Raw genomic sequence first — 13,509 nt, 5'->3', positions numbered from 1 at the left:
AAGATATTTTTAATTTTCCTGACAGAGATTTGTCTTTGTCTCACTAGGCTAAGCTTTAATGAAGAAACGTCAACATTGCTAACAACCACACAAAGAGGGACCTTTACGACCAAGGATGTGGTTGTCATGGAAACTGTTTCTGTTTCTGTCACTCACTGGCTGTCTTTCAGGTAAATCAAAACAAACCCAAGAAAACTGTGTGTGTTGTTTCAAGCCTTTTAACTGCGAACAGAAATAGGAAGATGTAAAAGCATGCCAGAGAAGAGCAACATCACTATTAAAACTATTTCCCTAAGTGGTGAAATTGTGAAAATTTAGATTAAGAGATGATTTAGAAGTGCTGTCCGTCTGCCTTTAATTTGTACATAAATCTGAAAAACATTTAAAAGAGAGGATAGCTATGTACCTAATTTGAAAAGGCAACAAAAACTTCACTGAAAAAAAAAGAAAATAAAATTGGAAGATTATTCATTAATTAGCACAGTGCTTTCCTAAGACTAACTGCTGCAGAATGTTTCACTTCAGGATCCTGTTCTGGTTTTGGAAACTATCTATTAGGTTATTCTGTTTTTTTCTTAATTATGTGTATGGTTTTTTTATTGGTCATTATGATTTCTGTCCATGAAGTAAGTGTATTTCTCTTGCAGGTTTTTCTTTTGGCATTAGTTTAGTTGTCTTTACCTTTGCAAATAATAAAATGAGTTAATAAATAATCATTTAGGCTTCTCACATGAGAATTTTTGTAATCTGATAGCACATTGTCTCTAATTGATCTCTTTTGGCTGCCCCATTTTCTTGATGCTGCCCATTATACTGTCTCTCAACAGTTACTAATCTACTCTTTTCTTAAATTCTCCCAAAACTTACTTTTTTTTGTGTCATCACAAGATGAAATTTAGTAAAAGTCAAGTAAACAAAATATTTTGTTACAAAACTGTGATATTGAACACGGGAATTTAATAAAGGAAAGTGCCTGTGAATATCAGTGGAGATGCTTTAGATGCATACATGAAATAGTCTGATGCCGTCTGGTTTTCCTCATAGAGCTTCATTATCTCAAATTATCTAAATCCATTACTTGTGAACAGGCAATATTTTTCTTTTTTGTCTTGTGTTATGAGGCACATGATCAATGCTGTTAAGATTTTTATTTTGGTGATTCTAGTAGCAGTGTCTTACCACCACCATCTATTAATGTATTTTTATTTTTTTTAAGTTGAAAATAATATTTTTATTGTTGCAATTTCCTAGAACTTTGATGAAAAATTCTGAAGCAGTTCAGAAATTCAAATCTAGAATTTCTTGTTAGGAGTGATACCTTCTACTTGGCAAATATGAGAGTTAAAGACAACAACTGGCAGAAGGTATTACACTGTGAAATTAATGTACCAGAACCTGCAGTTGGTTTCACATAGCTAAAAATCTCTTTACTCTCAACAGCTGTTAAACAGAATAACTCGAAGTATTAGATTTTGCTCCAAATACCATTATCTATCTCTGTACTACACAATAGCATATTGCAAAATTTCTGAGACACATTTCATACACTGACAATTCTATATACTAATATTGCATATACAGGAATGAGTTTCAGCTGTTTATCACAGCCATCATTTAGTTACATACATTAAACCAACATCTTGCAAAGGCTTTAGAGGATCTGATGATTTTTTAAAGCATTCCTCTTTTCACATTTCATTGCAATTTGTGATTCTCTAGGATTTGCAAACATTTATTCCGTATTGCTGGAGTGGATTTAGACTTCTGTAAGAAATAATTTTTAACTGCAGTATTTGTTTTCATATGGTGTTGAATATAATCTGATACATATATTTTTCTCATACACAAAAATTATTTTGTGATGATTTCATTAATAGCAATTCATTGCAAAATGTAATGCTGTAAGAGCTGAAATTAACAAAAGATAACAAAATTGGGTTTGAAGTTATTTTTAATTAGATCATCTGTGTAACTGGTAAATTACTGTCTCCATACCTTTCACATTTGATTATATCATTCTGCATTTGAAGCTGCTTTTATGTTAAAGCACTCAGTAAAACATGTTTACAATGGCAAATAGTTCCTACAGTTGATGCAATTCAAGGCAGCCTAGGAAGTTAGATGTCTGAGTGCACTCATCTTAACAATGGAGCAATAGATATATTGATGCTGCTTCAGTAACATAAAGTTCATTCAATTCCTGTTGTCTTGAGCTGTGTTAAAATTCAGCACTTATCCATTAAATCATCAGATCATGGAATCACTCTTAGCAGCAGCCAGTGTTTGGAAGACAGTACTACACTGTTGAATTGATTTTGCAGTGGTGAGGGAAATCATCCAAGAAGAGAATAGATGACCTATCTAGTTTGTGCGGACTATATTTTTATATCATTTTTATCTTAAAGCTGACCCTGGTATTTCAGGTTTTGCTTACACATGAATGTGTGCAAGTGTACTTAAGTTATGTGGGAAGTAAGTTTTGGGTGGAGAAAAAAAATATTTTCTGAATACAGGCTGAGAACTGAATTATGTCACTTTATTTTAGTGTAAGCAAAAGATACTTTCGGACTTCAGATCACATTTATGTATTTGCATTCGCATAAACTTCACATTTATGCAATATTGCTACTTAGCAGATGCAAAGAAGGTCTTAAGATTGATAATATATGCCTTCTTTTATTACGATGTATTACTGCTCTTCAAGCCAAATTGGAGTTGAAGAACCAAGCTGCCGTTTTAGATTTAGGGTCTGCCTCACTTCTGAGCTGACTGTTGGAAAACATACTTTTTTTTTTTCTCTTTCCCATGAGGCTTTCCTGTAGGGAAAGACCTCAAGCTGTATGGGAACAGGTTACCAAGGGCCGAACTCCTAATCTGAAATTCAGAGGAGGCTTTCATATCCAATTTGTTTACAATAATACCCAAAGTGACTTCAGAGGTGGCCAGCTTAAATTTAAATCAAGTCTGTCAGAATTTAATCTGTTGGTAATTTTTAACTTTCTTGAGAGTTTATATATATATACGTATATATGTTATATATACATATAAATAAATAAATAGTTAAAAATTGTATGTTCAGGGTGTTTTAACCAGTGTAAGTATGATTTTTCAGTGGAAAGCCACAGAATTATAAGCATATGACATCAGCAACTTTGTCTTCTGGATGATTTGGTCACCTGTGTGTTTCTCATGCATAATCAGGATTTTATAGGACCACAATGTCCTATGTACAATGGGGCTGGGATTATGTTCCAGGGGTTTTACTTTCCTGGTTCCCCATAATCACTTTGCAGTCTGCTTTTATGTGTATAGTAAAGTCTATTTTTGCTTCATGATACTAACTGCTAAGCAGATAATATTTTCTTTGTCTAGAGTTGCTGAGGTCTTCTTGCAACAATTTCTCAAAGAACCTGGAATTGAATATTACTGAAAGGTGTTGTCTTATAACAGCACTCCCTAACATTGGAATAAGACAAATCAGCGTGTCTCTTGTGATTTAGGAAGAGGTGTATTTTTAAAACAGAACAAAATCACATCAGATTATGGGCTCACGGTTAATAGAAAAAGTAAAACTACAACTTTTATTTGCAGATATAAGACAAAAGCCAGCTTGAGAGTAGGGCTCCTGTCATTCTTTTTAATAATTATTGCTTCCTGTGACAAGATGTTTCAAAGTTTAAGTATATGCTAAAGTTTCCATAGTAGAGTGAGTGGCATTTTTAGAGTTCTGATTCTGTTTTAATCTAATATATACCCCTTACGCCTTTTTGTTCCCCTGCCCATTTGTCTACTTCTAAGTTATTATCTACTTCATGTTAATCAGGTCAAAAGCAAGACTCATTTTCTCTGTAGGACTTCACAATTCATGGCATCAATGAAATTATGGGTATAATGCAAGTAGCAAGGCTTCACAAGGTAGAGGCAGTACCTCTGGGACCCAGTGGTCACTGCTCATAGCACTGAGTAGTAAACACTTGCCCTTAAACCTCATTTCTATGTACTGTTCGTTACTTTTTCACATAAAATATTTTCACTACCAAGCAAAGACTCCCTAAATAGTGTTGTTTTTTTTTTTCCCTCTGCACCCCTCAGTACGGTGCCTAAAGTTAAAAACAGTGTGACTTTTTCTGAATAGTTGCTTGCTACAGTATGATATGAGTGGACACTTACTAAAAATGCTCTTCAGCAAGAGAGCATATGTGGAACAAATACAAGTGTCCTGTCTAGTGTTGACCTACAGCTGGCAGTTATATGAGGTGCTTCCTGTCTTTTATTATGTCCATCCCTCTCCATCTGGCTGCCTGGAGGCTTTTAGGAACTGTTTCAATCATCTGCACTTACCATCTTCCAAAGTGCATCTCAAACCTACTCAATATGTGACTTTTAGAATTCCAGAAGCCACTGCCAGGATTAAAATTCATAGCCTAAGGTTCATAAACTCATTAAACAAACCATATAAAATATGCATATCACTCTGAGTGCCAGGACTATGTCTGAGTTTTATTCCTGCTCCTTTTAGACAATGTCCTCCCTATGTCAGAGCGGACAGTATGTGAAAGGTTGCTTCTCTGCCAAATGAATGATGAACACATGAATGACCAGTGTTTACCACTGATAAACCTATACAGTTATCCACCTTCCCCCCAGCCCTGCATTGCTGACAACATAGGAAGTACCATGCAACTGTCGCTTTTGATAGCTGAGCATAAAAACCCTGAGACAGAGATGTAGATAAGTACTAGTGCCTGGGGACTTTCACATTCTCTGTCTTCCAAGTAAAATGGAAAAGTTGGAACGCACTTAACCCTTTTAGAGCCCGTCCAGAAATACTGTGTTTACAGATAACTGCAAAGCAAAAGAACAGTTTGTCTCAGTGCGGAAATCCAAAGTAGACTGCTACTTGTATTCTTACTCCTTGATTTGGTGCTTAATTGAACTGGGGAGGAATGCACTTATCTACTCAGTGTTGCACTTTGTATAATTCTTAACTCAAAAGAAGGTAAAAATGATTTTCCACTGCCATAATGCTGAAGTGTGTTTCATGTTAAGCAATCAGGACTGTTACATACTGGAAATGTTGTCATGAAGAAAGGCACTCTAAGTATGCACGTAAGAAAGTATTTTTATGAGAAAACCTTCTTCATGTTTGCATGTGAGGTTTTGGGGGTCTTTTTTCCTACATTTAACTATTTCTGGAATAAATGCTTTAGGTTTTTATACCTAGATGGGGCTTTGTAATGATATGTTCATATGCTGATATGCTATGCTTCAACTTGCAGGATACCGAATGTTAAGCAACACCTTTCTTTTAACATGAAGGGCCTATAGTCTTAGCCTTTTCATGTCTAAGACCACAGTAAATGTGAGCGATAATTAGAAGAAAAACATTCTCATGCATACCAGAATTAAACTGATATTTCACGACATAACCATAGTAATATATCTGCTAATATCACTGCCATACTAGAACATACTTTAATTAACAACCTAATTATAATCCCTCAGTTTAACCTAGATTTAGTCATTAGAGAGTTCCTACCTCCTAACAGCTCTTATCATTCATACAGTTGTCCAGCAAACTGGACAATTTAGATCAGCTCCAGTTTGGAACTGGGATGACAAATCTGCTTCCTCCAGAAAAAAAAAAATGTAATACCCATTGAAAAATAAATTCCAGTCATTCTATTGTTACCATCAATCTGGAGAAACCTTAACCTGCAGATCTGTCCATATTTTTGTGTTTCCTCTTATTTGGTGTATAAGTCTGCATTAGACAAACTGTTTTAGAGTCAGCTTATTGCAATCTGATCCTTTTAAAATGATTTTTATTATATTATATATGAAACTGAATCACATGTTTTTTACTGATAGAGTTACACAAAATATAATGAAGCAATACTTTTGTGTCAAGATAATGATTTTACCTTTCTCGCAGTTCAGAAATATCTGTAGATTTCAAGATTACGTAATAGGATAATAGCTCTACTACTTCTTTTCATATTTTTTGAATGATATTGGAGATGACATGCTGTTGGAATTCAGTTCTGACATACTCCTGGAGTTTCACCTTGACCTGGAGTCAAAATGTCAATCAGTATTACCAGTTTATAACTGTTTAGATTAAAGTGTTTGTTCATCCTCTTCATCTTTGTGGTTAAAAATTTTAATTCAAAACTCCATCATTTGAAGCTAAGGATGCTCAATGTCTATAGCACTGCTTTAACCTAGCACTTATTTCAGAGTACAATAGGGAATGAGCCATTCTGTTTTGCTTAATGTTTTCCCTGATATTTTATTTTTTACTTCTTAGAGATTTCAGACTGCCTCTTTAGTTTTATGGGCTAACAGAAAGAGAATGATCTAGTAAGGAAAACTGTAATAAAGCTATGAAAGCATCTTTTTAAATTCCTTCTAGCAGTGAGAAGTCTGCTGCTAAGAAGCTGTCATGAAGAGGTGGACAAAGCAACAAGTTTGCATTCCAGATTCATCTCCCTTAGCTTGAATGTTTAAACTGAAATGTCTGAGTCTGGGAATTATTGCTCTCCTTCCCTATATAGTCAGTGGGCAGAGATAGATGATGGTAGAAGGTAGCTTAAACCAGTTGAATCAGAATTACTTTCTGGAATTCTGCACTGAAACAGGGTGATTTCTAATACTAAAGATATGAAGTTACATATCTTTCAAGTTGTTGGGTGATTACAGAACACAGAGAGAAAGCGTGTTTCTGAACAGCTACTCTATACACATAGCAGTGGCAGATATGAAAAAAAGGTTTGGATTTTGTGTCAGTGAGAAGTGCCCAGACTATGGGTAGACTACGAATGCTACTTCATTGGGACATCCCTTCATCCTGGCTGTGGGATGGCTCAGCACAGTCAGGCACATGTTAGGGAAAATGCTTCTGCCATGGAGTGCAGGGGAAAAGATCCCTGACCCCCAAGCTGCTTCCTGACTTAGAATGTCTTTAGCAATAAGAACAGGTGGTAAATTGCATTATTTGTTCCTGAGTATGTTCATGAACTTTACCTTTACATCCAGCACCTCCAGTTAGTACCGTATGTGGCAAGGCAATACATCTCTATACTGTCAGTAAGAGAGGCTCACGCAGTTAATATTTAATAGACCACTTTGGTTACTAGGACAGTCGATCTGTTCTATTTGATAAATGTTGCTTTTTTTTTTAACCCAAAGTTATGCTGAAATTTGTAGCCACTCTAAACAAGGTCATAGAGTCTGTGTAGAGAATAGCTTGAAGTAATCACTGGAACAAACCACCGAAACTGCCTCTCAGCTAATGCAGAGAATACTTACATTCAGCCAAAAGCTTAGCTGAACAGGACTGCGGGGGACAGCCTTTCAGCTCTCTGCAGCCCAGGGAAAGACAGCATCTGCCAACTAAAGGCAGCACTCAGGAACCACTGGTTTAATTCATAAAGCCCGTTTCCTGCTGCTGCCAGAAAGATAAAAGCAGTTCTTGCTACTTTCTCCACATACTGCATGTCTTAACTTTTCTAACTAACTACTGCAGTGGGCGACACTTCAGCAGAAGTCCTCATCCCCAGGAACCTCTGGTGCTTTCATCCACAGTACTGGGAATTCAGCAGTTTTGAGACACATTGCAACAGTGATGAGGCTTTTGTAGAAGTATTTGTAATTAGTTTGCTGGTTCAAGTGACTGTTGTTTTCCCGAAGTGTGTTTCTAGATGACCACTTCCTCTGATCAAAAGTAATCATAACAATAACACTCAGTCTCAACAAGCAACTAAGACTGTTTTCCTCTAGTGCCAGGCATGTGTAAGGAATATTTAGCTCATAATGAAGCACTGAAATTTCCGATTTCAGTGCAGCACTTCCGATATAACAAATGCATAACGAAATAAGTTATTAACTTAATTTCAAAAAGTCATTAGAGGCTAGAACAATGTTTCTTAAGTGTTAGCCTGGCCTTTTTAACAGGAATGCAATAAAAAGGCAGTGAACCCTTTGAAATGATAACAAATTCAGCTTCGAAATTAGATATGGTTTTCTAGTAATGAGGTTAAGACAATATTGGAACAGTTCTGCTAGGAGAGCTGGTGGATATGACACTGCTTCAAGTAAGAAAGAAAAATTAATTAACTTTAAAAATTAAATGTTTTATCAAGTTTCTAATAGCAGCTCTATGGTGGGTATGAATGAATGTGTGTGTGTGTATGTGCCTGTGTTAGAACAGAATACTGGGTTGCCTTCTAAATAATTTTGGATTGCATGAATCCCTATGGTTTGTTTTCCCTTGTTTTGAATCTTTCCAGCTGGGGCTTCATGGAGAGAATAGCAAGCTCTTTATAGCTCTCCTCCATAGGGCTGGTTAAAAGTTTATCAATGTGATACCAAATTATCAGGCTGATTTGTTTGTGAATCTGTCTGGCTTTACATACAACCATATTTCCATTCAACCAGATTAGCAAGATAGAAGAATAACCATATTGTTCATCCATATCCACTTCCTATTTCAAGCAATAGCACCTAAACCTTTTAATCCTAACAAATGCCAAGCTTAAACCTCCGTATCGAGTCCAGTTTACAGGTTGCCTTCTGCCTACAAAAGTACAATACAGCAGTATGAAAGACGTTCTTTCTTCTAATTGCTGTTATTCTAACTGGCTGAGAAAAATGATGCCCTTTATGTCAAGTTCCTGAAAACAAAACCAAACCCAAATGTAAGGGGTCTGTATGCATTTATTTCTCACTGTTCAATTCAAACAGTAGCAAGTGTATTATTGGAAAAGTTCCCTGTGTCCTTGAGGCTGTCAGAGTTTATTTTAATTTGGTTGAACTTTCCAGTCAGGACTCTTCAGATGATACACTGCCAAGTAAAGTGTGTATGGGGACCTCTTCGGGTTCTTATCTGTATGGTCAAACGTACTGGTGACAAGAGATTGAACTGACAAACCACAGACTACACATTTGGAGTAAAGGAAACCTCCCTCCTCATTCAAATGCAAAACATTGTTACAGCAAATAACATCACAAAAACTGTATGAGGGAAATCAAATTGCTACCATGGACTGAATAAAATTAGATAATAAAAGACAAAAGTATTTGTTTAACTTTTGGGAAAAAAAAAAAAAAATCAGAATGTGTATAAAACAGCTTTGAAAATGATCCAGGGAGCTAAACTCATTGTTGTGCTGGAATGAAAAGTCACATATTTATTAAGGTTATAAACTTTCTGCAATGATGTGATTTTCCTCTCATAGCTAAAATCTATAGCTTCTCTCTATATGATAATTACCTGTGTTAGAGTTAGTGATGAGATAACCTGTCTCCTTGCAAATACTCTCCTCTGCTCCCTAGGTGGTACTTCTTTTTTTCTTTCAGACTTTCCCGTCTGAGTAGTGGCAGTAGGGAAAACCACACAATCTTGCCTAATATGAAGTTAATGCTTGTTGCCTGTATCATACCTGAAGAAGTCTTCATGTGCTAAAAAAGCTCATGTGGTTTTGTTTCTCCGTTTATTTATCCGCTGATCATGTAAAAGGTCTTAGTACCATTTGAAAACACTGCTCCTTTTGGAGCCACACCTAAAAAGGAGGCATAAACCTCTGTGTTAAGAACCTGGTATATACTTCCAAAAATTAATAAGTTATGTACAAATTAAGTCTGTTAATTTTTTCACATTGGAGGCAAGCTGGCTGATGTGGAGAGGTCGCATATCTTATCAAATAATTAATAAATACACTTCATATGTATGTGAACAAAGGTAGCTATGAGTGAATCTCTTGCTGTTCCAAACTTAAAAATGCACTTGTCTACCCTATAGCTGTGTTTAAATGCCTGCTAGCAGTTTAGCAAGAGCAATTTCTAACTGTAGTGTAACTAAATCTGTATCCTAAATGGAATGAAAATAAAATGTGAAAAATAAGTTTCCCTCCTGTCAAAAAGCATGAAATGTGCATATATTGTTCAGTGCTAAGACTGTGGGAGGCAGAGTTTATTGAGCTCTGTACAGCAGCGTGACTAGGTAACTGCTTTGCTCACTGCACTGCTTTGATAGCTAGGATTTTCCCTATTAAGTGCACTAGTGTGAAAATACTGATAATACTGAAGAACATATCCTGTGATTTTGGCTTTTATTCAGCATGACTAGCTGTGCTATGTACTGAGGCTGCTTTCAGTAGTGGTTGTAGTTTACTAAACTTGGTTTAGTTTATTAACCGTAATGTTGGGCATTCAAGTAGAAGGGTTTTATCTAGTATTTTGTTAGTCTACCAGAGTTGGTTTTGGTTGGGATTTTTGTGTGGTTCTGTGTTGGGGGAGTGAGGGGTGTGTGTATTTAATGTTTTTAACTTGGCAGCACTGCCTCAGCTCATGTGCTCAGTGGTTAAACAGGTACTGTTGATATCCACTGGGGTGTGAGCCCTGTGGTGAGTGCACCATGGCCTATGCCTCTACCGTTTGCCCTTAATATGGTGTGCAACTGTGAAAAGGAGTGTTTGAGTCATGGCACTATAGGTAGTATCAATTTAGCTCAGTACAGAGCTGTAGGTGGTTTGCTATGGCTCACCACACAGCCATTAACAGTATCATCTTTGCTCAGCACAGAATTGCAGCTAATAGCATTTAAACTCCTGGTAACATTGTGAGTGATAGCATTCTCATCTTGCCCGGGAAGAAAGGTGAACATAGACATTCTAGCTGAGCCTGTGATTTAAGCAAGCCAGATAAGGAAAGAATATATTCTGATCATCTGAAAAAGGATGCAGTGTCACTGAAAATTAGCACTGATTTTTGAAGTGCTTAAAAAAAGAACAGTGGATCACGGAGTCAGCAGATTTCAGAAAGAAAAGTTGAGTATACTCATAGATATCTCCTGACATTAGTACTGGTGTAACTTAGCAGTTCTGAATCCCTATTTGGAGGTGCTGCTTTTCTCTAATGCCTGTAGAAACTATCCTTAAATGAGGCCTGTGATCTAGATCACTAAAGCAAGTGGTGTGAATATTCTCTAACTCTCTGTTGTTCGCTTGCCATTAAACCACTAACCTGTTCAAAAGGTTGAGTGGAAAACCTTTCTCACAGGATCTTAGAATGCAAAAAATAACAACATTAAAAAGTATAATGCAAATATGCTGAAATGGTAGAGTAAAAAAATTACTTTTTGCCTTCATAACTAATTTGTGCTAGTATATTATAAAGCAAGGTTGTGATGATCTGTTCTAAATCTGCTTCTGTCACAGATGGGCAGAAGGTGAGAAGTGAAAAGGTTATACTACAGTTACATAAACCCGCATTTATACTTACAGTTGCTTTCTGGAATTTATCAGAATATTTAAATTTTGTCTAAAATATAGTTCAGAGTAGTGTATTTTTCTGCTTGTGTAGTTTCGTTATACCTGTCACCACTTTAGTTCTCCAGACAGTGAAAGGAAAGAATAGAGCTTAACACAGGATATAATAATTGAAAGTAATAACAGCATTTCTGTGCCTCTCAATTATTACAACTGCTTTGTTTTTATAAAGATCTTCCATAGCAATTAAGAAGGATAAATTCCTTAAAAAAAAAAAGAAAAAGTGGGAGATCTAAAGCAAAAATGTAGCTTTTTAATGTGTATTATATATAGAAAACACTCATTGAGTTCAATAGCCTTTTAGGTAACTCACAAGGTCTTCTTTACTTCTAGGTTTCTTCTGGTCTGTTCTTATGTTTGCTGCTAAGGTTTTAGAATACCTGTGATGAGAATTTTATAACAAGCAAAATACTTTAGCAATCATTAAATTAATTATTTTCTTACTTAAGATAGTGACAATTATTAATATTTCTAATTCTCAGTAGTAATTAAAGAAGGAAATTATTGAGTTTCCACTTTGATAAAGTGTGTTTTGTTATAAATTATAGAGTTCTCTATTGAACTTTTCTTAATTATTGCCATTTTTACATAGCTCATGTCAATGAAAAAGTTAATCTTAAATTAGTAATTAATCTTCCAACTAGAGATAAAGCATATACCTTTCTACAAAGTCTACTCGTTTTCAACCAGAGTCTTCCTGGTACATTTTCGTTGTATCTGCTCTTGTGAACTGTTGAAGAAATTTCTCTTTTTCCTCTTACTTAAACACATCCAGTCAGTTTTCCTTCTACAACAGCTGGCTGGGGAAGCTCCATTTTGTTTTATTCAACTATGTAGGCAGTGCTGCTGAATATTCTAAAAGGCTTGTAATACCTACAATATTTGGAGGTATCAAATAGAGATATCATTCATCTGTGTCAAGTACATAAAGATACAAGTAATTTATCAGACTGGCTCAAGGGAGATAAGTTTTACTAAAGAGAGAATTAATCAGTGTTTGTGGTATTTTCTTGATGTTTAAGAAATGAGAAATTGTAAAATTAAAAAAACTAGTTCTAGTCCCAGCATGATATTAATGAAGATGTTGTGGCATGAAATAAAAAATTAAAAGTAGCTCTATGTACTGTTTCTAAATCCACAAAGAATTTTAATGTATCTGCAGAGATATTCATCAAACCTGCTTTCCAGGGTTCTGATCATGATATTCTCATAATTCTTTTTGAAGTAAATTTGTCTAGCATTGGCCTAATTTGTCTAAGAGTAACCAACACACACACACACACATACAAACACAAACTAATGCAAAAAGTAGAAATTGATATAAGTTCATTTCTTGTTGGGACCCTTGAAACTTGTCTTTGCTCTGGTTGTGAAAGATTATCCACAGCATGTTACATTGTCTGCCCAGGTTACTACAATGTTGTAAAAGGATTGTCATTTCTTTAAAAGCCTATTATTTTAGGGAGTGGGTGGACATAATTATAAAACTTCTTGCAGTTGAACCCAGAGTATGTGTTTTATTCATTGCAGAGTTGGTTTTGTTAGTGTGGAAGTTGCTTTGTTTTGGCAGGGGAGACATGACCATGGCAAGCAGTGATACTAGTAGCAGTTTTCCTCCACCCTAAATTTAAATTGCAAATGGGTAAACACTTACCTTTGGTTTTAAGCTTTTATTATGAATTCCAAGTATCACACACTTGGAGATGATTAACACTCAAGGCCACATGCTAGCTAAAATAAACAAGCCCCTATGTTCTTGATATAATAATACAGCAAGATCTTAAGTCAAATTTTAGATTAACAACATATGATTATGCCAGCAGGCAAAGTTTTCTGTTAATTAGTTTACAATTAGTCTCTCTTATTTCTAATCTCAGAGTATTAGATATTGATGAAATTAATAGATTAGCAGCTTCATCTTAATGGTGTCAAACAGGCCAAAATGCAAATAGGGATTGCTTTTAATGGGATTTATCGATTTATGTGCATATGCTATTTAATAATTTTTGTGCTTGACCTATGCAGCTATTTTATGTTTTAGCTCATAAGGAAATGCATGGCCTCCCTTGTCATATTAGGAAATAATTTGTTGTTTAAAAAATTCCTCCCTCGTGTAACTTCTAGGATTTGTCAGTAGAGATGTTTCTGCATGGCCCTCACATGCTACACCCCATTCTAC

At 35.6% G+C, this 13,509-nt stretch overlaps 1 protein-coding gene across 5 annotated transcripts in view; it reads left to right on the top strand.

Moving 5' to 3' along the window:
- Nucleotides 1-13,509, top strand: part of CNTN5 (contactin 5) — a 643,809-nt gene that overhangs the window by 295,525 nt on the left and 334,775 nt on the right. For all 5 annotated transcript variants that reach the window (XM_057399803.1, XM_057399799.1, XM_057399798.1 and 2 more), the window contains one exon: nt 48-170. In XM_057399803.1, the coding sequence (XP_057255786.1) occupies nt 116-170 (55 nt within the window). In that variant the 5' untranslated portion in view covers nt 48-115. The remainder of the gene's footprint in view (nt 1-47; nt 171-13,509) is intronic.

This window comes from Pezoporus wallicus, unplaced genomic scaffold (assembly GCF_028554395.1).
Source record: "Pezoporus wallicus isolate ANWC-B61680 ecotype Strahan unplaced genomic scaffold, APGP_CSIRO_Pwel_v1 scaffold_6446, whole genome shotgun sequence".
Lineage (NCBI taxonomy): Eukaryota > Metazoa > Chordata > Aves > Psittaciformes > Psittacidae > Pezoporus > Pezoporus wallicus.
This window is presented reverse-complemented; position numbering and strand designations above follow the sequence as displayed.